At 43.7% G+C, this 24,591-nt stretch overlaps 2 protein-coding genes across 2 annotated transcripts in view; one reads left to right on the top strand and one right to left on the bottom strand.

The window, feature by feature from the left end:
* The window catches only part of TFB1M (transcription factor B1, mitochondrial), a 71,188-nt gene extending 67,994 nt beyond the window's left edge, over positions 1–3,194 (top strand). The window contains exons 6-7 of the mRNA XM_012646834.1: positions 696–823; positions 2,778–3,194. Coding sequence (XP_012502288.1) covers positions 696–823; positions 2,778–3,021 — 372 coding nt within the window. The 3' untranslated portion in view covers positions 3,022–3,194. The remainder of the gene's footprint in view (positions 1–695; positions 824–2,777) is intronic.
* A 528-nt stretch (positions 3,195–3,722) lies between these two features.
* LOC105812402 (T-lymphoma invasion and metastasis-inducing protein 2-like) overlaps positions 3,723–24,591 on the bottom strand; it is a 466,869-nt gene continuing 446,000 nt past the window's right edge. The window contains 12 exon segments of the mRNA XM_012646833.1: positions 3,723–4,360; positions 5,804–5,958; positions 6,316–6,403; positions 7,323–7,428; positions 8,085–8,143; positions 8,764–8,872; positions 9,632–9,750; positions 11,365–11,544; positions 13,592–13,700; positions 14,486–14,611; positions 15,181–15,249; positions 17,827–18,006. Of these exon segments, the coding sequence (XP_012502287.1) occupies positions 3,723–4,360; positions 5,804–5,958; positions 6,316–6,403; positions 7,323–7,428; positions 8,085–8,143; positions 8,764–8,872; positions 9,632–9,750; positions 11,365–11,544; positions 13,592–13,700; positions 14,486–14,611; positions 15,181–15,249; positions 17,827–18,006 (1,938 nt within the window).

Here is a 24,591-nt window from a genome sequence, read left to right as displayed (position 1 = left end):
TGCTGATAATTAAAGAATCTCCACAGCTGATGGCAACTTCAACGCTATCAAATGGTGACATTTTTTGGTGGTTCCATTTTCAGTGTCAGTCCTGCCTGTGCCTTCTGGGACATTTAAAGTTGCTACCAGAAAGTTATATGGCTGTGCAGACTCCGCTCGTGAATTCAGTCCGGCTGATTAACCAGTGTCAACTCAAAATAAGTGGTGTCCTAATGGATTTCGTTTCTGGGGAGTTGAGCACTAAGTGGTCCCTGGGGCTGTCTGCCTTCTCTCTGTTTTGAAGTCCTGCCTAACAGTCAGAGCTGCTGCTGTAGCTTCTTTCTTTATTCATCCAAAAGCTAACTAAAATATTCCAGTACTATCTGTTATCTGCCTGTTGACTTTAATGATTATTTGGATTGATTTTAAAAGGCCATTGTAAAACTGCATTTGAAAATTAAGTGATCAGCAAGCACGGGTCTGGTGGGTGGCATTGTAGAACAGACGAAGCCACTGTGATTTCTCTGAATTGTCTCAAATCCAAAGTGGGACATGGTACATGCCAGGAGAAGCTGAAACTGAAGCACATGGAAAGGTTTGTTTATGAAAAACATGCTCTCGACAGCCCACCCTCTTGTGTTTACGAAGACAAGTTGATTAATCAGCTTATGCCACATGTCCTGCCACAAAACGATGTATGTTTGCTTACAATGAAGGTGGATGTGGGCGTGGTGCACTTCACTCCCTTGGTACAGCCCAAGATAGAGCAGCCGTTCAAGCTGGTGGAAAAAGTCGTTCAGAATGTATTCCAGTTCCGAAGGAAATACTGCCATCGAGGGCTTGGGTAAGAATGTCTTCTCTTCCTTTCAGTAGTAGTTTTTATTAAATCTTCAGTCAGTTTTAAAGAAGATTTAGGACTTTGTTTTCATGATGATTCATAAAGCTATCTGTGAATATTACCCTTAGTTTAAATCCTGTGACAAACAAAACCTGACTGCCACTGATAAAAAGCAAAGCCTTAATCTAACCTCAGATGGCACTTACAGGTTGGTTTTATCAAAAGTGCAACCTAAAACTGGTGATCACACAGCTAACGCTGACCCTGTACTGGGGTTTCCATCTAACGGGGAGTGGCTGCTCAGCGTAGGCACATTGGCATCTTCAGGGAACCAGGCAGAGCATAGTGGTGTAGGGTCTGCCTGCCTGGATGGTCCCTGAAGTGACCACAGTGAGAGTGCAGAAAATAGGCCCAATTTTAATCTGTTTAAGAAGACAGAAAGTGTGTGTGTATTTTTTAAAAATTTCCATCTAATACAGTCAACGTTTAGCTGTTTAAAGGGGCTCAGCTTTATGGGCACTTATTTTTCATTTTCTAAGACCTCCTTACATAGCTTCATTTTAATTCTCTTTCTGCGGGTGTGAAGTGTCCCGTTAGCACATGAAATTACTTCAGGTTTGGCTGGGCAGCTGCATCCTGAAACCACTGCAGTCCACAAAACCCACTCTTGAGGACTTCAGATGGCTGATGTTAACTCCTCAGCCTGCCACTTGTTGACTCTAATTAAGCCAGTATTCCTACCTTACCAAGTAGTTCCTTTCTCTAGCAGAGATTTAAGTTGCAGAGCTGGTGACAGAGATGCCACTCGCCATCTTGGTGCTAAGTAGAATGAAGGCATCCCTCTGACTGCTGCAGCCCCATCAAGGGTGCACTGTTGGCAAGTGGAGCACAAACTGGATCTCAGCTCACACTCACCTCCCTGCAGAGCTCGACTCATACGACTGTATGTGATTGCTCTGATTTGTGAGGGGAAACAAATCATAAAAAGTATATCCTGCTTCTGGAAATCCTGGAATTGGTGTGAGCCTAGAGCTGGTCCTAGTGTTTCCAAGGCAACCCCCAGCTAAGTGATGGGCCCCATTCATTTCATGTACACAGTTCTCTGTACAGATACGGATCAAATACTGTGACCCACTTTGACCTGTGGGTGTCCTTCAGTCATACCACACCACAAATCGTTCCAGGTACTAGAAACCATAATCAATCAGTCCCCCTTGCTGTGCATCTGAACTTAGATTTAATGTTACCTCAGCCTGAAAGTGTGAGGGACACGCAGTTCCTTGTTTAGAGGACCATCAGCCTATACGAAACCCTCAGTCTCCACTGGCCATGACATCAGGCCCTTTGGGATGAACTCTGTGGAGCCTCTGAGACTCGAGAGAAGACAGTACAATCCAGGAGTAACTTTGCAATATTTAGTAGTCAGTTTTGCTCTTCATTTTAAAATAATGATTCAGTTTTGTTAGATGAAATCTGAAATAAATACTGTACTCCAAATCAGTTTTAAAGATGCTTCAGAAATATCTTAAAGGAATAACTATTTGTATTTTCATATCGAGTGTTTTTTAACTTTACAAGAAAGGCTGATAGAGTATCAAAACTGGAGATTTTTCACACAAATGATATGTATAAATTTCATATCAAAATGAGGCAAATGAAGCTTATATTTCCACAAGAATACAGCTGAGCAGATGTTATTTTAAACTTAAAGATACATGTATTAATTTAGCTTTGGAAAATACTTTCCCTTCGTGGACACACCTTGCAAGTCAGGTTAGAACTGCCTCCAAGGGCAGGTGATACTTGGTGCCTGGTGTTGTAACCAAAGAGGCTCCAGCGGCCTCTGCCACTCCCTCAAGCGTCAGTTGTCAGGAACCATGTCATTTTCAAATGAGGAGAGAAGGAAGTGTCCTGATTCCCCAAATTTAAGTAAAACTGATTTTTTTTCTCTTCCCTTCAGAATGTTATTCCCCGAAGCACAGCGCTTAGAGAGCACGGGCAGACTGTTACAGTGGGCGGACGTGGACCCTACTCTTCGGCCCAGCCAGCTCTCCATCTCACACTTTAAGAGCCTCTGCGATGTGTACAGAAAAATGTGTGATGAAGACCCACACCTCTTTGCATATAATTTCAGAGAAGAACTCAAGCAAAGTAAAAGTAAAACTCAGGAAAAAGACAAGGACAAGGACAGTTGCAGGCTCTAGCTGCTGCTCTGGAGGCTGGCACCCTGCAAGATGTTGATTTTCACAATGTGGCGCTTTTTATATATGTGTACACTCTTTTGTCTTTATAGGATGACAGTAAAAATACCAATGACCAGATGTGACTTATTTTGCCTTTACTGTACAGCTTGGTAGAGAAAATAAATATCGTCAAAGAAGGTACAGTACAAGCTTTCTTTTAATATATATACTGCATAGATATGACGTGTAATATAAACAGCATTTATTACAACCTTACAAAAATGAAGTATCTGCACATCTTGCCCCTAAACCACATTAAAATAATTTAAATATGTTTTAAATAAAGTAAAAACTAACAGCTCAAAGAAAATGCCCAGAGAATTGAAAAAAATGACCCTTTTAAAAGCTATTAATCGCAACCTCCCCAGCCTTACTTTTTCCACATAAAATAAAATTGCATTCTAATTATTTTAAGTTAAGGATTCTAAATCATTTTGATACCTGCTCAAAAGGGATATAAACTAATTTACAGATTCTGACCAGTTTAGTCTAGTTTTCTGATCCACAATAAATTAAAATAACTTAAATCTTTACAACTATTTTGTGGGAAAATGTATACTGCACAAAACCCAATAATGATGAATAGTTTTTCTGCAATTTCCACTTTTCCACCAGTTTAAAAGTAAAATGAGCAATTTAACCCATATGTGGATTGAACTGCACTATGATTTTCCATGGCTCTCTGTTTCATAAAAACAATCCTCATTGACAACTGATGTTAAACTCTGGACACTGAATTCTCGCTCTAGAACGGAATTTAGATCCATGTTGGCGTTTTCAGAATGACTGTCAAGGGACTGGTGACGAATCTGGGCCTTGATCAGAGTTCCTCTGTCCCTCTTGGTGCTGTTTGCTTTTCGTTTAATGGGGCAGAAGTGCCCCCGGACCAATCTGGGCTGCTTCCCTCCTTTCCGCCCCTCACCTGCCTCCGTGCCAGGCTGGGGTTCTGCTGGCGGTTGAGCTTCGGGATCCTCAGAGATTCTCAGCCTCTGGAACTGAATTTCGATGTCTTTGGTAGGGCTGCCCCGTTTCAGAGTCTGGTGGTAGTCATCATCTTCATCGCTCAGAATATCACTCTCTTTGATGAGACTGTCCACAAAATCTGCCAAGCCGGAGTGAGGGTATTTCCCAGGAGACGCACTCTTGGAGTCCTGCCTGCTCTCGGCCGTGTGGCAGCCGCTGCTCTGGGTGCTGCTGCTCAAGCTGCACTCGTCTGAGTCCAGCGAGTTGCCCTTGCCAGTCTCGCTGGTCCACTCGCTGCTGGAGGAATTCTTGAGGACTTTCAAAGACCTGGAGGAAGCTGCAATGAGAAAAGCACATTTCCCCTTATGATACAGAAAAGGTTATACAGTATATAATTTTTGCCTAATAGGCTGTAAGATTTAACATCTGAATTAAGATTTTATTTTATGATCTGACTTCAATTACTATCCTGGTATTGAGGCAAAAACATGTAGATGCTGCAAGCATGGGAATTTTTGACTCATGTTTATTTAAACTTGTATGTCAGGGGATTCAGCATTTTTAGATTACTAGAGCTCAGTTATTTGGCTGAAACTTTTCTAAGGGATACCATTCTTTTTTTTGCCAATGAGTAAACTGAAAAGTTTATTAAAATCTAGGCTCCTTTCTTTCACTTTTTACTTATTAAGTAATAATATTATTACTCTGTAATTTGGTAATCAAGGTTATACCATATTACACCTTTTCACCTTGTTTATTTACCTTGCTGCTCAATTAAAAGTAGAAAAGTATTATCTCATGAGAACTCTCTCCGCTGGAATGTCTAACCAACTTTCTGAGATTTGATATTATAGATGTTTAATCATTTATGTGTATGTTTAATTACATTTTCTTGGATTGAAAGGAAAAAGGGAGTTCTCAGTTTCAGTGTTTCTACAGCAAGAGCAACAAATTTTTGATGGCCAGTTTGACAATGGAGAAAATAGAAAATATACAGTAAATCTGAAGATTTGAAAAGAAAAAAGCTACCCATTTTGTAAGACTAAAAATAACAAAGATGATAATAAAATAGTTCATATAGAAGTAATATTCTGAAAACTTAAGCTGAAATATTAGAAACTTTAAGAATAGCATGATTTGGAATGTTTACCTGCTGACTTACTGATTGGGTAAGAACACGTATACAGATGCTCCTTGAATTATGATGGGGTTACACCTAGCGAACAGTCTAGCTTACCTTAAATTTGCCTACAGCTGGGCATTCATCTAGCACAAAGCCTATTTTATAATGAATGTCTCATGTAATTTACTAAATACTGTAGTGAAAGTAAAAAATAGAATGTTTGTGTAGGTACTCAAAGTGTGGTTTCTACTGAATTTGCATATCACTTTCACACTATGGTAAAGTCACAGAATTAGTAAGTTGAACCATCAGAAGTTGGTGACTGTCTGTGTTAAGTTTTGACCCTGCAGATGGCTGGCATGGTTCTGAGCACTGAGAATACAGGGAGTACAGCAGAGTCCCTGGATTCGTGTACATCTTAGTGGAAGAAAACTATGTCAGCTGGTGGTAAGAGGAGAGGCTTGGAATTGGAGGTGGTTATATTTTATAAAGTAATGTGTGAGAGCAAAAGGCATGTTTAGGTCTCTTAAAAGGAAATAAAATTACCCCTGATCACTTACAAAGTGATGACTCACAGCTGTATTACAAGAGCATATATCCTTTTCAGGAAGCTCATAATGTTTTCTTGAATAAACACAAGGGTAGCAAAATTCTCACCTAATTTGGCTGAAACAGGAACTCGGTTCTTAAGAGGCACCAGGCGATCCTTACATGTTTTCTCCAGCGGTAATTCACACTTTATGTGACGCCTGAAGTTCTCCCTCAGAATAGAACGAATCACCTTAACAATGTTGGTTTTGCTTTCGCTGTCACTGGGGGGAGGGAGAGAACAGCAGTAGCATCCAGAGTGTTCATGGCGCTTCCTCCCCTACCCCTTTGTGTTCCTGTGACGCATCACACTGCCTTGCACCACCCAGGCCAGACTGCCACCAACCTGTGCACCATGCTTTTCTCACTCACAAAAGGAGGTGAGAACCGATAATTCTACAATTTGGATATGTGTCTGATCAATGTATTCTTCTGCTAGAGCCTCCGTTGCCTTTTTTTGAGGGGGATAGGTATGATCTTGATGTCATCAAAATTCAGGAGGGCACCAAAAATAAACTTTTCTTAAGAGACATGATTCTCTGTTACTTCCACGGGTTTTAATTTTTAGAAGTCAGTGATACCTGCAACACAATTGAAAGATGGTTTCTGGCCGTCCTTCTAGTTCTGACTTTGTATGGATTAGCTCCCATATGGAATTATTTTCTGTCCCTGTGTAAAAGAAAAAGGAATCAAGAGTCTACAACTTTGCCAAAAATGCTGTGGTTAAAAACACTTGTGAAGTTTAAAACTCACGATTTAAAAAAGTTAAATATTCCCAATCCTGACTCTTACCATTTCCTTCTGTGGTTCATTCTATGTATGATTTTCACAAATAGTTACAAAAACTGAAATACTTCTTAGTTACTTTTTACATTTCCTGCTGAAGTTTTTCATCCGTCTGAACCTACTTCTCCCTACCTCTGGACCCCGTCTCCCTGGGAAAGAGGTTCAAGGGATCCTATTCTTCAGTCCTCCTTCGCCCAATCCTTGCAGGGAACAACAGTAGGATGTGCTGGGGCAATGGAGGTGCAAGGGGCCCCACGTGTAGCCATGCGCAGGGCACATGTGCACCGATGACAAAAATTAAACGGCCCAGAACATCACTGCATGCCTTAGCCTGTTGGCCCTTTCTGTCACCAGAGGCAGTGTCACCAAAGCAAGGTTATTCTGGATGGATCTCTCAGCATTTTCCAGGATCAAAGATTTGTTTCTGTTTTTGTACTACCTAATCTTAAAGAATTTTCTAGTGTATTCTAAATTCGTAAAAATTTAAATTTGTGGACCTTTGTCTAACAAATTTTAGGGTATCAAGAATATTAGGCAGAAAGAAAAATGTTGAAAACTGTTGATGGGGAAAATAAAACAATGAAGAGAGGCATTTGACAAAGAGAAGCCACCCATTGGCATTAAGTTCCTCCCAAAGTCTGTAAAGAAACAGCAGAACAACTTCTCTTGTCCTCATTTTCCTTGCCTATAAAATAAAAGACACCAAAAACTATACCAAGGGCCTTTCCTACTTTTTCATTCCACAGTTCAAGTACGTCTCTTAAAATGCTTTCTCTGGTGTAGCACTACGCGGAAAAGTTACCTGCTGTATTCCCCAGTCTGACTTGAAGTGCAGAGATGGGGATCAACCAGCGGAATTTGAACGGGTCCAAGTCGGCAGAGCTGTGTGCAGGCCGGGAATTTGAGGGCTGTAACAGGAAGGTCCACCAAGAAAAATGTTAAAGGAAGCTCTCGCCCAGGGAGGACATGGTACGCAGCAAATGGAAGCTTACATTCTCCCTGTGTGCAAGGCTCTGAGCAGCTGTGTGGGTGTTCAAGGCACAGAAATGAATCAGGTATGCACGCAGTTCTCGAAGCCATCACGTGCTTGGTGGGGTAGGCCAGAGTCGTAGTTTGGGAACAGAGAGTTCCGAATCTCTAAGCAAAAATGGCAACCAGGCCTTCCATGTCCTCATGTCACGCCTGAATGGTAAAGTGGCTTAGGGTATCCACAGCCAAGCTTTGTTTTTGGTTTGGTTTTGTGTGCGTGTATAAGTCAAGGTAAAAGGCATTTTAAACCAAAGTTTTACAGACTCCCATGTTTATGGAACAAACATGGGCCACTTTTAGGGATATAAAAGCTGATTTTGTATGCAGGCCCTCACATGGGTGTCTACATATTCTTTTAAAACAGACATCTTTCATAGGGAGACTCAGAAGTGCCCTCAGTACGTGATTTGGTTAGTTACCCTCAGAATAAGTATTAGCAGTCAGTGAGGCCTTGGTGCTCAGTGGGCTTTTCAATTCAACGTTAATAGGAAGATATAGTCAGGAAAAGGTAGCTTTAATTAAAATTAATTCTTACCAGTTTCTTTTTCAGTTTGCAGTTTTCTTTATAAACCAGTATGACAGCTCTCTTAAAAACTAGAGAAAGGAAAAAAGAAAGTCTTTTATTATTTTGTACAAATTCTTCCAAGGTTAAACTAAAGCTGAATGTTTTAGTAGAACAAAGCTCTTCAAGTTCATGAATCTCTAAGACCCCACTATGCTATCACATGAGTGAATAAATGGTACTTCTCTTTTGTTCATATTTGAACTATGCAGAAATACCTGCTTATCTAAAAGCTATTATCTGAAGTAGATCCTGGCTTTAATTCTTTTTTTGTTTGTTTGTTTTATTGAAAGCTGAGGACATTGTGTTCATCTCAGTGGCAATACACTGTCACTTGCTCTCCAGACTCTCAGAAGTAAGACATCTTGAAATGCAGCAGACTATTAAGATAGCAGGTTTCAAAAAAGCCCCCGGGAGATTTGTTCCAGTAACACTTGGCCTGCGCCAAGCAGCGGAAGGGAGAACAAGATGATGAGTATGCAGAGCAATGGCGTTTTAAGTAGTTGGAGGCTGGCCGTGTTAAGTCACCAGCCATTACAGCAGTTCCTCTAACTCCTGGAAATCAGCACTTAGCTGGGCTGATGGGGTTAGTGAAGGTATCCATCATTGCCAGCCTCTTTTACGTTTACATTCTTTCGAATGGAATACTAACCAAATACTGTGAGCTCAAGGTCCTTTCTGGCTTTTCCGAGAGACAGAAATGGATTCAACCAGGAAACCGTAGAGTGCATCAGAAGTTCCCCCATTGACAGTTCTGTTACCTAGATTGTAAAAACGGGAGGTAAAGATGTGGACACCCCAAGAGTGGACTGTCTCATGTAAGAGAGTGAATCACATATGTGCTAAAGTACATTCCGTTTGATTGTTATGGTCCCTGTAAACATGGGGCCTTAAACAGTGGAGGTTTCAAAACAGGAGTTAAGCATCAAACTGTTGGATAAACAACATAAAGGTGAAGGCATTTTGCTTCAATGCACACTTGTAGGCAAGACGTGTCACACATCCTACTCCAGTTCCATAACGTTAATTCTACCAGAGTGTCCTTGTTCGGCCAAAGTGCCTTTGTTAACTTTTACCACAGGATCCTAGTACATTTACCACCAGCTCTTACTCAGGCTGTTAATGAAAATGTGCCAATACTGAAACTGATCATAGTAAAAAATGGAACTCTGGCTCCTTTCTGTTCTTGCCATTTTCTATTTAAACTATGTTGCTACCTGTATATAGGCTTTAAAAGCACAAGATTCTAAATTTAGCAATCAGACAAAAAAGAAAAATACAGATAATGTCAAATCGCATGTGTTCTAGTTTTATAAGTAAGCAGCTACATTTTTAGACCAATGTAATGAATTTTATGTTACATTCATATATAAATTGTGTGGTTTATTATACACATTAACATCAAAACACTTTCAGGCATTTTCTCCTCCAAAAAGTCCTAACAGGGCAGCCTACTCTGGAGGGTCACCTACACACCCAGTAACACATGCAGCGGGCCTCAGCCCCGGCGCCTCACAGACCTCCTTCTCCGTCCCGCTCTGCTCTGCTACTAGCTGGTCGAACACGGTCCCATAGTCCTCATAGATCTTCTGCATCTCATTGATGTGGCTCGCTACTTTTTCCATTGCCTTTAGTGCTTCTGCAAAATACGAAATCATATTTATTTTACAGTTGTTTGTTTTCAATCCCACCCAACAGCAGTAATGAAAGCACTCAAGATTCAAGCCAGGATTTGAGACCAGTACTCACTAACAGCAACATTATTCAGGTCTTGCTCACCACAGCCCATTGTTATCTAGCCATCATAACAAAGAACAGCAAAATTACCTTCCACCTTGAATTCTCTTGGAAATGAGGCAAGCATAAGTGAAAAGTGTCACTAATATAACAGCAAATACTTATTGAGCACTTTCTACTTGGCATGTACCACAGTAGGTGATTTACATGAATAATCTCATTTAATCCTCACAGTAACTCAAGGACTAATCAGTCCCATTTTACAGATGAGGAAGCTGAGGTGCAGGGTATTCTGCCAGAGTTCCAGAGAAGAAAAAAAGGAGTAGAGCCAGAATTCAAAGCCCAGACTGGGCCCAAGGCACCAGCTCTCCAGTGTTGCCTGTCCTCCCAGAAACTGGGATCCAGGTGTAAACAGAATGTACATATGCCCCTGTGAACCGCTGACTGATCAACTGTGAGCGTTTGAACATGGTGTTTGTTTATAACTTTTTATGAGGGCATACCGGGGACAAAATCAAAGAACAAAATTTCAGGTCACCCCCAAATTTAGTATTTTTCATACTTTATTCTTTTAATATTTTAATTCAATCTGGAGAGAAGTGTGAAAGGAAATTTGACAGAACCATTTTTAAAGATCTTAATGCAAAATGAGGTTTTTATATAGTATGAATGTTGAACATAATTTATATCATTTACTGTGATATAAAAAAATTCTTTCTCCTTTGTTGCTTATGATATCAAAGTACGCTTGTCGTGGAAAAAGAGCCACTTTAATTTATACCTTTCTCAGTATTTATTATTCAGTAATACTAAAATGTGTTCATAAGTCTATTTCTCTCCCCAGGAATTTTATTACTTGAGGTTTAACCTAATCTCCTAGTTTTGATATATGGAGAAGAAATCACCGGTTCTCTCTAACCCAAGTAAGGCATCTCTTTAAGTATACTCTATTTACTATCAAACTACAAGGCTTTGTGTTTTTGACAAATTGTGTCTCAGGCCAGTAATTTCAGCAGTTATAGACAATAACACATCAGCATCAACTTCTGTCATTGGGAATTTGGTCTCAGGGTCAAGCTCTGCTCAGAGATCTCCACAAGGTGGAGCCTCACCCAGCAAATTCGATCAGCAGCACATGGGCAGCAAACATTATAAAACTTCACGAAGTGGCAGCAAAACAGGCCTGATTTTGGGTTCTGGCAGCACTGTTTACTAGCCAAGTAACCTGAGGTAATTATTTCTTCTAAAAATGAAGACAGAATCATCCCTCCAGAGGAGTTTAAGGCTACTCCAAAGGGATAATTTTTACCTATTTGTAGATTCTAAAGGAATGGCCATATATCTAGCTGTTTTCACATATTAAAATTAAATCTAAGATTAACAATCACAAAGCTGAAAAATGATGCCGAATGTGCCACTAGCGTGGAAGAGGTGAGCTCACAGGCCTAGGGCGTGGCAGGCAGCCCCTGACAGCCCACACTCCCTTCACGCACACGGCAGGGATCAGTGGCCTCACCTGTCAGGTGATAGTGTTCCTCACTCTCGTGGTCCGTCAGGGACACGAGCTCCTTGAGCAGCAGAGGGTACTTGAGCACCCTCTGAACTGGCTTGATGAGGTAGGACTCCAGCGTGGAGGAGTGCTGCTTGGTGGGGTTCCGAGCATCCAGAAAAGCCTTGAAGGCTTTATCGGTTTTAGCTGTAAGCAGATGGATAAAAGACCCTTAGAAGATGTGGGATGAATTACATTCTTCACTTCTCTTATAGCAGTCATACAGCATCCATTTCATAGTCCTCCTAATGCCATTCATTAATAAAAACCCCAGCACACCAGTGTGTCAAGTAGTCAGCTGTCAGCACGGGATCCACATCAAGCTGACAAATCCCTCGAGCTACGGGAGCTTACCAGGATGGAATGCAGCTCTCACACCGACTTTAAAGGTCTGACTTTAAAGACACATGTCATGCATACCCATGAGAGAGACTTATGGGTGGCCTAAAAAGTGAGTTTCGAACAATTCATAAAGCCACAGAACTATGTTATACAGAGCCTATACTGTATCCCACAAAAGATTCATATGGAAAAATAAACCAGTGTTGTTCCCATTGGCCTAGCACTGGTTATTGCTTATTCTTACTCTATACACTGAAGGGCTATTTGAAAAGCCGTGTCTTTTTTCCTTTAAAATAAGATGATTTATTATTTCATCATAGCCTGCAGCCTTCCCCTCCACAGCTCCAAGCAGACTCAACCTTCTTGCACCCAGAGCCACAACCCCCTTCCACCAGGTGGCTTTAGGACCCTCTTTGGCAGTGAAAACACCTTCCTGTTTAGTGTGAGTGCCATGAAGGGCGCATACAGGATCCAGGTGCATTCAGTTTGCATGCCAAAGGACACACCAGCTGCCACTTTGGATTCCAGCAGTTGGAAATGTTGCCCAGCTGTTTGAAATGTGGCTAATTTGAGTGAAGCTATACCCTTATTGGGGGTTCTGTTACCAGGGCAAAATCTACACCATCTAGAGATGCAGTACCATTCCGAATGTGATTATTGGACCAAGTGGAAGGGGAGATGATCATTCATCTTTATGACAAAGGAGGAACTGAGTGAGCCACTGGTAGCCTTTTATTTTGCTATTGACTGTCAGTAAGAAGGTGTCTGTGGGAGGAAATGCCGATGGACTCAGAACTCTGTTGAAAGCAACTAGAAAAGACGGATTTTGGCTGGGTCATGTTAACTTGAAGCACCGTAAGACTCCACTTTTTTTAAACTTGAGGATTTTCTTGTGTGAAGAGATACTGTGAAGTTCTGGATTAAAACCAAATGGCAGGCCGGGAGAGGTGGCTCACGCCTGTAATCCTAGCACCCTGAGAGGCCCAGGCGGGAGGATCACTCAAGGTCAGGAGTTCAAGACCAGCCTGAACAAGAGTGAGACCCCGTCTCTACTAAAAAAAAAATAGAAATTATCTGGACATCAAAAAATATATAGAAAACATTAGCCGGGCATGGTGGCACATGCCTGTAGTCCCAGCTACTCGGGAGGCTGAGGCAGGAGGACCACTTGAGTTTGAGGTTGCTGTGAGCTAGCCTGATGCCACGGCACTCACTCTAGCCCGGGCAACAAAGTGAGACTCTGTCTCAAAAAAAAAAAAAAAAAAAAAAACCAAATGGCAAAGGTGCAGTGGGAATGAATTAACACTATACATGTCAGGATACACCTCCACATGCCTCCGTGACAGTACGGAGACAAGGAAACACTGAAGGAGCAACCTCTGGAAATGAGTTTTTCTCAGTTCCACCCAAGAGACTTTCATTTTAGTTAGCACACTTGTATGTTTGGTGGGGGTTGTTTGGTGATAGTTTATTTATAGTGGCTCCTCAGGCTTAAGAAGCTTAATCAGGAAAAAAAAAATGACATGCATTTCTTTCTACCCCCATCTAGGGCATGTAGTTGCAAGTTTTTAGAGAAAGTAATTTTTCAAGAAAAGAAGCCAGATGTAATTTAACAGCAAAGTAAGTGACACATGGCCAAGCAGCAGCTCTGCTCTTAGGCACACATGTTCACTGCTGCCAATAAACTGAAATAAATGGAAACCTTTCCCTTCAATATCCGCTGCTTTCAAGGTCAAGAATGGAGCATAATACGTCAAAATTGCACTTACCCTTACTTGTTACATACAGATTTACCCTTTATTAACAGTTAAAAATACAAAAAGCACAGCTATAAAACATATGAGCAACTTACCTCGCTCTAGAACCTTCTGTACTTTAATATGATTAGCACAGAATCCACTGTACAGTTTAAAGTGGTCCGCGTAATAAAGGAAAGAGCCTCCAAGGGAAAACAGTAATTTCTAGAAGGGGAGAGGAGAAAGTCAAATCAGACATGGTTTAGTCGGTGTGTGCCAGCCTATGGCCTGGCATTTGACAGCTGCATGGCTTTCGTCAGACTCCACAGCCCTAAGGCCTGCTCCATCCACACAGGAGATGGGACACAGCCCACGCCCTCCCCTGGCACATCTTTCGCTTGACTATAAAGTTTCTGGAAGGAGAGGCTACTGACACAGTGTACAAAGGACCAGAAAGGAAGTTCTATAAAATTATATCCGACAAGGTGGGATATAAATGATCTGAGAAGTTAATTAATTAAGCTGACTCTCGGTTACTTGGGGCAAACGACGCTGTCTGTATAGTTCAGGTCCCCTTGCTACTGCCTTCCACATTTTCTTCCCTGGAGGGCTTCCTGCCAGGCGCTGCAGCTTACGCTGATGCTTCATAGAAGAGAGGGCTCCACCAGAGCAACCTGAAACCCACACTCCTCATCCCAGGTTCACATGACCAAAGAGATGAAGCATCGGACGTGCGCTAGGTGCTCTTGCCTCAGAAGCAGTCACCCCACAGACCCTTCAGAAAAGGTGAGTGCAGAGCTCGTGCACGGTCAGCACCCAGGGTGGTAGTGCTGCCCAGACTTCTGACTACCAGAAGCATTTACACCAGGAAAAAAAAAAATGTATCCTTGTCCACTGCCAGAGGACAGCAGTGCTTTGGAAGCTCTCAGGTTATCTTGACAACAGTCAAGGGACAACAAATCCTTTTTCGAGGGAAAATTTTGCACCATGATTTAAACCTAAATACTCACTCTGAACTGCGAGGGAGTTTCCAGTATGTTAAAGTCAGATGACGCTGAAATTCCATCCTCCAGAGTCTCCAGAAACACCTTTTGAAACTCAAGCATCTCTGGCAAACTTCCAAAAAGTGACTCCATCTGTATTAAGATCAGGATTTGAAAAGAGGGTATTAGCCAGTAAGACCTAGATACCACGCTAACTCTTAAGCCCACAAAGAAGTCATTCACCAAGAAGTAGACAGAAGTAAATCCTTTAAGAAGACAGCATGATCATTATGGGATATAGTTTATACATAGAAAGTTTCATAACTCCAGCCCCTATAATTCTGTTTCTAGAATAACTTCTTAAGTATTCTTCCAAGATGTAAAATTCTCAGAATTCAAATTGGGAAAAATGTATCTTAGTAGAAAAGAACAAATTATGTGCTTTAACATTAAAAGTATATGTATCGAAATGTAATTTTTGGCCACACCTTCTACTACAAAAAGAGCCATGACCATCCTTCTGCCTTTGTAAACTTTTTGCCACAGAGGCCACATAAATGGCTTAGCAGGAGGCCAGGCACCTGGGACTCTCTGAAGACTCTTAAATGTCAGATGTCCTTCTGGGATCAGTAGAGATAGATAATCTCTGAGGAGGTCTGCTAAAAGGCCAAGGGAGACACACCTATGGACCAGTGGACAGAAGGACGGTGGTCATTATTTACCTCATCCTGGGTAAGAAAGGTCTCACTCTGAAGTGGCTCCAAGTACAATTCAAAGAGGCAGCTCAGATCCTGAAAGACAAAAGAAGAAAGTCTCTTTAACACTTAACTCTCCGAAATACCCATGAGACTCCAGCAACCCTGGCAGCAGCTCCAAAGATTCCCATTAGGAATAATGAAGTTTATGTCTTGTTGAAATTCTTGATCCTAAACGTGGTTATTATTGCTCACCTAATTCAAACAGGTTAGTACCACAATACCACCAATGGCTGGGGTCCACGTCTTCCTTTATAGCTTGATCACTTACTCTGCTTAGTTAAGTGTCTCCTTGACTGAAGCAGACACTTTCTTCAGGCCACTGTGCTCGCCCCTGCAGAGGAAGGAGGTCTGGCCAGGCACTGTCAGGTGGGAGCACAGTGACAGCTCCAACATGGTGCTAGGAGGGGCGAGACAAGGTCTGGGGAGCTCCTCAATTCCAGGGATGACACATTAGCAGAATCCCAAATTCCCATATGCAAATGGAAGAAAAATTTCCAAAGAGCAGCAGGTATAATGTTCAAAATCTAAGTCATATATGGGTCTCTAGTAAACTAGGCTCCTGCAGTAGAGTGGGAGTTGACTGTATTTACAAAACTTCTCAAAGATTTTTTAAATTTAATATTAATAATTGTAAGCCAAGACCATGATACAATTTAGTGATAGAAAAGATTTCTCTTGTTTCATTTATTCTGAAGAATTTTGAGTCCTAAAATACTATTAATAGAAGTATTTGACTGTAGTCAACTAGAATGACTTCCTCATTTTTACAACAGGGAAATCTAAGTCTCGGAGAACTTTGTAAAGCCCAAAGCACCCCCAGAACCTGCTGGTGTCGGTGCTGAGAGCAGGGTCAGGCCCGGGATGCTGATGGTGTTTCCCAGTGAACCTCCCTGGCCTTGCCTCCTTCACCACATTTCACAGTGGACCACTTGGATGGGGAGGTGAGAGGTTGCTGAATCATCTCTCCCAGAACACACAAATACTGAAAATCTCAAGAAGCATGCAGGGATCCAGGTTAGGTTAAAGAATGACAACAAGTAAAATTACTTGTTAAATGTCAGCAACAAAAAAGAAATTAAAAAATGGTGGGGAGGGGTGTGAATCACACAGGTGCCAAGTGCTGGTGATTCTGTCAGAGCCAGTGGCAGGGCCCACAGTCACTCTGGTCCAGGCTAGTGCTGCTCAGGAGGACTTACTGCACCGCGGGAGCAGGTCCGCGCTGAGCTGCAAGTGGCAAAGAGCTGCAACGCTGGGGGCCCTAAGAAAACAAAGTGCAGGTTTCTTGCAGAGAGAAGGGAGAGTCGGTCTTTCTTGTCTACTTCACCCACGACACCCATGTCAGTACTGTGCCAGCATGTCGCCAAAATGAGCCTCCCAGTGCAGGGTGGTCTAATAAACCACAAGACGCTAATAAAGAAAGGGGCTTAGATTCTACCATGAGCTCTGCCCTTGACTCTACAGGTGAGAGTGCCGTGACTATTCTCAAGATGTCAATGGCGCTGATGCCTCAAAACATCCACAGTTCACAGACCTACTTGGAACAAGGTCACTGTGGATACACAGGATTATTCAGAAATCTAGTCGGGACACCCTGGATATTCAGTTCATCTCCCCACACTGGATGCAGGACAAGACATAATGGAAAATAAAATTAAACTGTCATCTCTCTAACTTTTCTGTCTCCCCAGCAGGACCAAAAGAAGGGACTTTGGGAAGCTCTCCCGGGCTACCTGTGAGTAAAGCCTTGTTACAGCCCAGGTAAAACAAGTGATGTTGATAAAAGGGGAAGCTCAGATGTGTCTTGTGAAGAAAGACAGTACTAGCCACGTGTGTGCCACGCCTTAATCTGTGGACTCAGCATGTTAGAGCTGGAAGCCTCGGAGAACATGGGGACCGACGGTCTCAGACCCTTCATTTGGGATGGTCGAAGGGGACCATCCCAGGCCATGCCGCCAGACTGAGGCAGAGCCAGCCCTGGACTCTGCCCACCCTGCTTCAGGAATTGACAAACGAAGTGAGCTTAAAATAGTTCTGCAGCTTCTGCAAGCACTTAAAGCAAAAGAACTCTGCCTTCCCAGGTTCCTGTATTCTTCTTAAAATTTTTCTCAAACCACTAACTGGAGGCTTATGAGACAGATAAATGAACTCTTCGGGTACTCAAGATACTCGGCAACTACCCCCTTGTAACAGTGTGAGAACACTCCCGTGAGAAGACCCACACCGGGCATGGGCCTCTGTTCTACATGATGACCACCCTCAGGCAGGGTGTTCTTCATCACCTACAACGATCTCTTCCCCCCCCTTTTACTAAACCAAGGGAGTCTGTGCTCGCTTCCCACACATTGCAAATGACAAACTAGAACATCTGTTTCCATAGTGAAAGATACCTTGGTAACAAAATGAGCCAAGAATCTGATTTTTTTCCAAGTCCTCTCAGCTCTTCCACCCTCTCACCCCTCCCCTTCCTTCCCTGTAATAATTCACTGCTTCAGGGAGCAGGCATCTACCTCATGAGTGGCAGGTGTCCGGGGCAGAGGTGATCTGGGGGCCTCTGCTAACATACAGCTCACCATCACCAAAAAGGGAAGAATGCCCAGCGTTTCCTTTTACCTTCACATAGGACTTCTCCGTGTCCATGAGCTCCTGGATGACTTTTCGGAGGCGGTCTGCATCGGAGAGGTGGCGGGCCAGGGGCCTCGGAGGTGGGTCCTGACTCTCCCTGGGTCCTTCCATGCCGTTGGCCTCAGTGTCGTTAAAACTCCTACACAGTGCAGCAATCTGCTCAGCACTCTGAGAGATGACAAGAGGTGGAGAATAATGCACAGGCCACTCCCATCATTCCCAGCTGCCCACCAAGGACACTAAATGCCTCTGTGCCCAGCAGAAATCTCAGAGGGGCATACGTGTAGGGCAGTTTCATTCACCACAAACCACTCCGGCTATCATTTACGATTTGATTAAGGAGGATGCCTCCCATTGTCAAAACACCTGTTAGATGCTGCTTCAGTACTGAAAGTAGAGGGGCAAGGCTCAGGGCTAACCCTCTGCAGGGAAGGTGAGGTCAAGGAGTTAACAGCTGTAAGGTCAAGGAGTTAACAGCTTTCTCAAGAACACGAAGAGGGGACGTCTTCATCTGGTCTACCTGGTCCCTTCAGTAGGCCTAATCCAACTTTCCATCTTCCACACAAAAACAGCCCTGGGAGTTTCAGGAATGGTGGTCCAACAGCGGTTTTAGGACGTCTTGGCCACAATGGCCTGGGATGCTGTCCTCAGGTCTAACCATGTGGCTCTGTGGTCTTGTGCCAAGTAGCAGAGTTACGAGTGAAGAAGCTTGAGCTGGTGCGAACGCTGGGAATGCAGCAGAGGCAGACAATGAGAAAGATCAGATCCTTCCACTGCAGGAGCAGAGCCCCGTAGAGGGCACGGCAGGGAGGGGGGACACAACAAAGCCTGGTGAGGGTGAGAGGAGAGGGCTGAACCAGCTCTGGGTCTTAGCAGTGAGGAGCCACAGCCAGACCCAGGGAACGTGGGCCAAGAAGTGCTCACTCCAGGTAGGGCAGTGGACTCACGCAGACTCACACAAGGGGGAGCAGAAACATCTGGGTGACTGCCAGCCTTTAGTGCAAGTTCCTACTTAGGCTCAAGCACAGTGGGATGACACCTCAAGGAGAGCCCACTGTGTGCTCCTTCCTTCAGCTGGTGGGTTCAAGTCCCCCTAGATGCTTCCACAGTAGCTGGAGCAATGGTAGATTATACTCAAAATGTCCTTCCACTTTCTTTCCATTCCACCACGCACATCTCCACCCCATCTCACCACCTACCGGTCTGCAAGCCTGGCAAGGGCCACGTCTTTCTTTGCCATTGCCCCCACTTGCCCAGCTCAGTGGCTGGTGCACAGTAAATGTTCAGTTCACTTCTGTTGCACTGAAATTACTGAATGACAAAACAGCTTAGTCCCAACACAAATGACTAATACCCATCAATATTTGGCAACTTTATCACTCTCAACTAAAATTCTCATTTGTTCAGTCTAAATGCCTTCATGCCTGACCTCTATCAATCTGTGTCTTGGATAAGAAGCTGAACTTGTCAGAAGCATCTGTTAATGCTCACTTAATTCATGTTCTTTGCGTGATATTTCCAAACAGAAACAACTTACATAAGAATGTTGGTCAGCCTTGGTGGCCTGATGTATGCTTTTTATGTGAGCTGTCATCTGACAAATTGAAGTGCCTCAAAGAAAAAACAGGCCACCCTTGCCCACCCTCTCTGTTCTATCCCCCCCACCCTCCAACACGATGTCTTCATATGATGGAAATAAATAATCAGCACTAAAACTCAATGTTGATCTTCTGGCTAGTCTTTCAATTCAATTCAATGATATCAACTGAGGGCCTGCTTTGTCTCCAAAGAAGTGGAAGAAGACAGTTCCTGCAGAAGGAAGTAGACTCACCAAGGTTGGAAAATCCAAAGCACTGGCTAAGGTAGTCGAGAGACTCACAAGAGCTTGTGTGGAACAAATGAAAAGCCGAATCCGTGTTAAACGAATAGAAGTGTCACTTTGGAATGGGCTGTCCGGGAAGGCTTCAGTGAAGAAGTGGGTTGTAATGTGGGCCTGGAAGGAACATGTTCCAGGGGAGAAGCCCAGGATGAACCAGAGACACAGTGGGAAAATGAGTCTAGTAGCACACAAAGCCTAGCTGATCCCTGCCAGATGTCTGCAGTGAGAACTCCCAGACTGCCGGGCTCTTCAAGTAGAATTGCATGTCTTTTGTTTTGACATTAATCTCGGTGCAAAAGTTGGATGAACCACATAAGACGTACTAAGCCTCCAACGAGACATGTAGACACATATAATATGAAATTATTCATACTTGAAATAGTTCAAAGCATATATAAGTACTAATGATTCTCCTTGGATATACATAGTCATCTTTTTTTATTCTTAACTATGAACATGAGCATACTTCTGGTAATGCCTGTCAGAAGACGTTCATTTCTGGCTAAAATTTCAAAGAATAAGAAAACAGATGTCGATCTCAGGCGCCAATCAGAATGCAACCTGATTTGTCAAAATGTCTTATGTCATGTTTATAACAACCAAATTTTATGATCCATTATTGAAGAAACTCCAACACTATTCAGTCATGCTCTAAATGCCTAAGGCGGCTTGCTTTCTCTTCTAGGACTCGAGCATCGTGAAGGCACACAAAGGAACATAACCAAGCCGCTCCAAATTCTGCCCCACTCCTCCTCCTTTCCAATGGACCTCAGCCCTGGCCACACATTAGCTTGGTGTGGGGAGCTCTGAAACACACCCACGCCTAGACCAACGGAATCAGAATCCCTGGGACCCCCACCAAGGGTATTTTTTAAGTTTCCCAAGTGATACTAATTTGTGGCCTGCATGAGAACTACTGTCCCCACAACAGTACAGCTGGCATTCTACTTGGATTCCCCAGGACTGGTACTGGCTCCAGCGGGCTCCCTCTGTCTCAGGGTTTGCACCGAGGGATGGCCACATAAATGGTAAGTGGACTGAGCTCGTGAGGCAGGAGGAGGGAAAAGGAATCACACCCAGGACCCTGCTGTTCTGGGTCTGGCCCTCTACTAACTGAGCTAAAAAGCTCATAATACTACTCAGACTTCAAAACTCACTTACTTGAAATCTCTATACTGGGATTTGCACCACAAGCTCAAACAATGTAATTCTACAGTCCTGAAAACTAACAGTTTCAGGGCTTATAGGATCTATATTAAGCTTGCATATACTGTATAAAATAAGATCTGATAAAATGCATCATAAGTTAAATGGCATCTGGTAAGACTACAGCTTTGCTTTGCTGGGATGTCAAAAATCACACCTAACAATGCAGTGTTAAAATAACCAGATTTTAAAAATAAAGTATGTTGCCACTTTAGAAAATCAGAGTTCAAGAACACTTCTGGTAAGATTAACTTTCAAAAAGTGAATGTTAGCTCAGATTTTTCATAGTAAATCTACTTTTTAAGGTACCACAATTAAGTGCTCAAGTGCCACAAAGCCACCGTTCGCACATTTCACTGCAGAGCTGCTGCCGGAGGAAGTTTGTGAGGATTACCTGGGATCCCGAGGAGACAGGGCCCCTAAAAGGGGAAGAGCAATTACAGATGTGTTTTTGTAGATTGTATCTGAGAGAGTCACATGGGTGGTTCTATTTCAGTTGGTACGTTGTTAGTGATGGTTATGAACATTAAAGGCCGCATTCTCGGTGCCTGCGACAGGCAGACCGGGCTGGGGTACTTTCACACACGTGTGGTGATGGGGAAAAGCAGCACAAGACTCAAGACCCGGCTGTAGTCCAGGCTCTGCTCCCACCGTCCATGCGATCCTGGGTAAGCCTCGCTTTTGAGGCTTCAGTGTCCTTATTGATGAAAAGTAGAAGTGCCTATCCCATCAAGTAACCCCTCAGATTGCCACGTGAGTCAAGGAGGAGAAGGAACTTGTTTGCTGAGCACATTGCACCTGTACCGCGGCCCCCTGAGGCTTTCCAGCTGAGGGGTGAGGCAGCTTCGGCAGGGCCTTCCTGGCATAGGACGGTCTCCTCTCCAGCTGTCCACACTGCAGTGGCCACTCCCAGGCACTCAACGGAGCACAGGCTCCGCCCCCTGCCTCTGCCCGACAGGTGACTAGGGCTCTCCTGGCCCCAGGTGTTCTAGGGATGCAGCCACCTCCCTCTGAACAGCCTCTCTTCCTAGAGAGGTGAAAGCAGCTCCCACACATATGCAGACAACTGGCAAGTCTATCAGGCCAATCCCTCCCCACCAATGCTGCTTTAAAAGCAAAAGACAGATGATCGCAAGTGTGGGCTGAGTGTGTGAGGATTCAGTAGCCCAACAGCGTGTGCATGTGCAGGATGAGAAACACCAGCACGGGGAGCGCGGGCCTCTGGCTGGGGTTTTCCAGTTTGTAGCAATCAATGCAAGAACTTGGTTTGTTGTGGGCCTTGCCCGTCTATATGAGTGCACGAATATTTTCTTTATGAATTCATAAAAAGATTAAAAGAAAAGATTTTCTTCCTGAAACTATGCTGTCTGGAAAAGCAATGATAGTGACAAAAAAAAACTTTTTACAAGTTTTTAAAGTTATAAGGTTACACTAAGGTTATCCCTGCTCGAGAATGATTTCATCTTATCTACAGATGAGGAGTAGCTCCCTCAGCAGCTCTGTGTGCAGACAGATGTCTAAGCAGGGTTATTTTTCTTTTTGTTTTAATGTGTGGATAAAGACCCCTTCTGCTTCCTTCTACAGGGGCTGAAATGTGTCTGTGTTCAAGGAGCCCATAAAGCCACTTCTTGAGGGTGGCGATAAAGCTGCCTAGGACGACCAAGCACCTTTCCCGCTCCTCTTTGGAGGAATGCAGGGCAGAGTCTTTCTCAAAGCAAGCTCTGAATCACCAGCCGACCCTTCTAACCTGCATTCTGCATGACGCTTTCCATCAGAAAAATTGAAACGGCCTCCTCTTGCCAAGGGTGGTAAAATCTGTTCCACTGATCACAACCATTGACTTTGCTCTTATCTAGAGACACTACTACCTGAGGTTTTTCAACTTCCCTGTATGTTTTGAAGCCCGAAGGAAAAATCACTATAGGATAGGTACATCATTCCGAGACTACGCCAGAGGTTCCGTAGCTACTGCGTGAAGTGCCAGCCAGGAGTCCTTCACCTCGTCAGAGGCTGAGCCGTGTCCCCCCTCTCCTGGCCCCGCGTGCAGCTCTGCCCTCATTTAGGGACTCCAGGCACCGCAAACTGTTGTTAAAGGCATCTGTTTATACTACTTGGGCTCAAAAAACACTTCTAGCCTAATAAAAAAGGTTTAAAAATGCTGCCTAATTTAGGGTAATATTTCAAACTTAAGAAATATCTTAAATACTTAAGAAATACTTCTTAAATACTTCTTAAATACTTAAAGATAAAGGACAGCATTTGCGACGTATATTACTTTGAATTCCTGGTTTAGGGGAAAAGGATGTTCACTTTGGGAGGGAATCTGTAACTGACTTAACCAACCTGCAGAGCTAAAAGGAAGGAGGCTGTCACACTGGTGAGCTGGTCACATCGCAGTGTGTGATCATGTGGGGTCCTGGGTGCCACGCACGGCCTCCTCTCCCCCAACCATGCTGGCCAGTTCTATGCTGAGCCAGTGACCCGGACCAAACCCAAGTCTGGATGTTGTCCGCAGAGTGCCACCATTCCAGGACATCAGGCAGAGGAACTAGGGCTCTGCTACTTCTACTGCACCTAAAAAGAATGTTGGAAAAAATAAAATATACGTTTTGGGCCTGGGGCAAATGGGCAGTTATCCTCAAGGATAGTCTAGCCCTGGAAGGGTGTGGTTTATATGGCCTGTGTTCTATATACGGAGCACTAAAAAATTCCCAGTTCATTGTCTGGAAGCCATGAGGAGGCTGCATTGCTAAGTAATCTCAGAGTGCAACTACGGTGTCAGCTGCCATATTCTGACAAATTAGTTAAGTGAGAAAAGCTCCCCTCAGAAAATAAAAGACTATCTAAAAATTGTACAAAGGACTTTTTCTCAACTCACTCTGAACTTTATAAACGTCACCGTCTACAGAAAGACCTATTCTCCCCAGATGTTACAGGCAGAGGGAATCTAGAAGGAGCACAGAGGGTTAAATGACTTCCCCAGAAAGGCTCATGGTTAGAGACAGTCTATGATCTCGATTCGACATAGAACCTCCACATCTTCACAGTGGGAACAGGGTGGGCCTCGTCCTGCTCTGCCGACCTCAGCCACCCTGAGCAACCCCAGCGTGGTCGGGGCAGAATTCCAGGGCTAAATTCTCTTAGATGCTTGGGGCAACTGGCAGGCCGAGTAAAGAAGGCAACACCAGGTCTCAGCAGAGGAGGAGGGAGGGGGCAAAAGAGGAGGAGAGTAGTATATCATCACCTTGGCAGGGGAGGGTGGCAGTTAAAAAGCAGGCTCAAGGGCCGGGTGCAGCGGCTCATGCCTGTAATCCTAGCACTGTGAAGGCAGGAGGATCGCTTGAGGCCAGGAATTCAAGACCAGCCTGGCAAGAGCAAGACCCCATCTCTACTAAAAATATTTTAAAATTAGCCAAGTGTGGTGGTGTGCATCTGTAGTCCAGCTACTCGGGAGGCTGAGGCTGGAGGATGGCTTGAGCCCAGGAGTTCGAGGCTGTGGTGAGCTATGATGGAGCCACTGCACGCCAGCCCAGGAAACAGAGCCAAGACCCTGTCTCTAAAACAAAACAAAAACCAGAGTCAAGATGATTATTAACATTTGTATTAATAATTGAGGGAGAAACCATTCATCTTATAGCAATACATCGAAGACCCCAGGAAAACAGCAT

Source organism: Propithecus coquereli, unplaced genomic scaffold (assembly GCF_000956105.1).
Source record: "Propithecus coquereli isolate 6110/MARCELLA unplaced genomic scaffold, Pcoq_1.0 Scaffold25, whole genome shotgun sequence".
In the NCBI taxonomy this organism is placed as follows: domain Eukaryota; kingdom Metazoa; phylum Chordata; class Mammalia; order Primates; family Indriidae; genus Propithecus; species Propithecus coquereli.
This window is presented reverse-complemented; position numbering and strand designations above follow the sequence as displayed.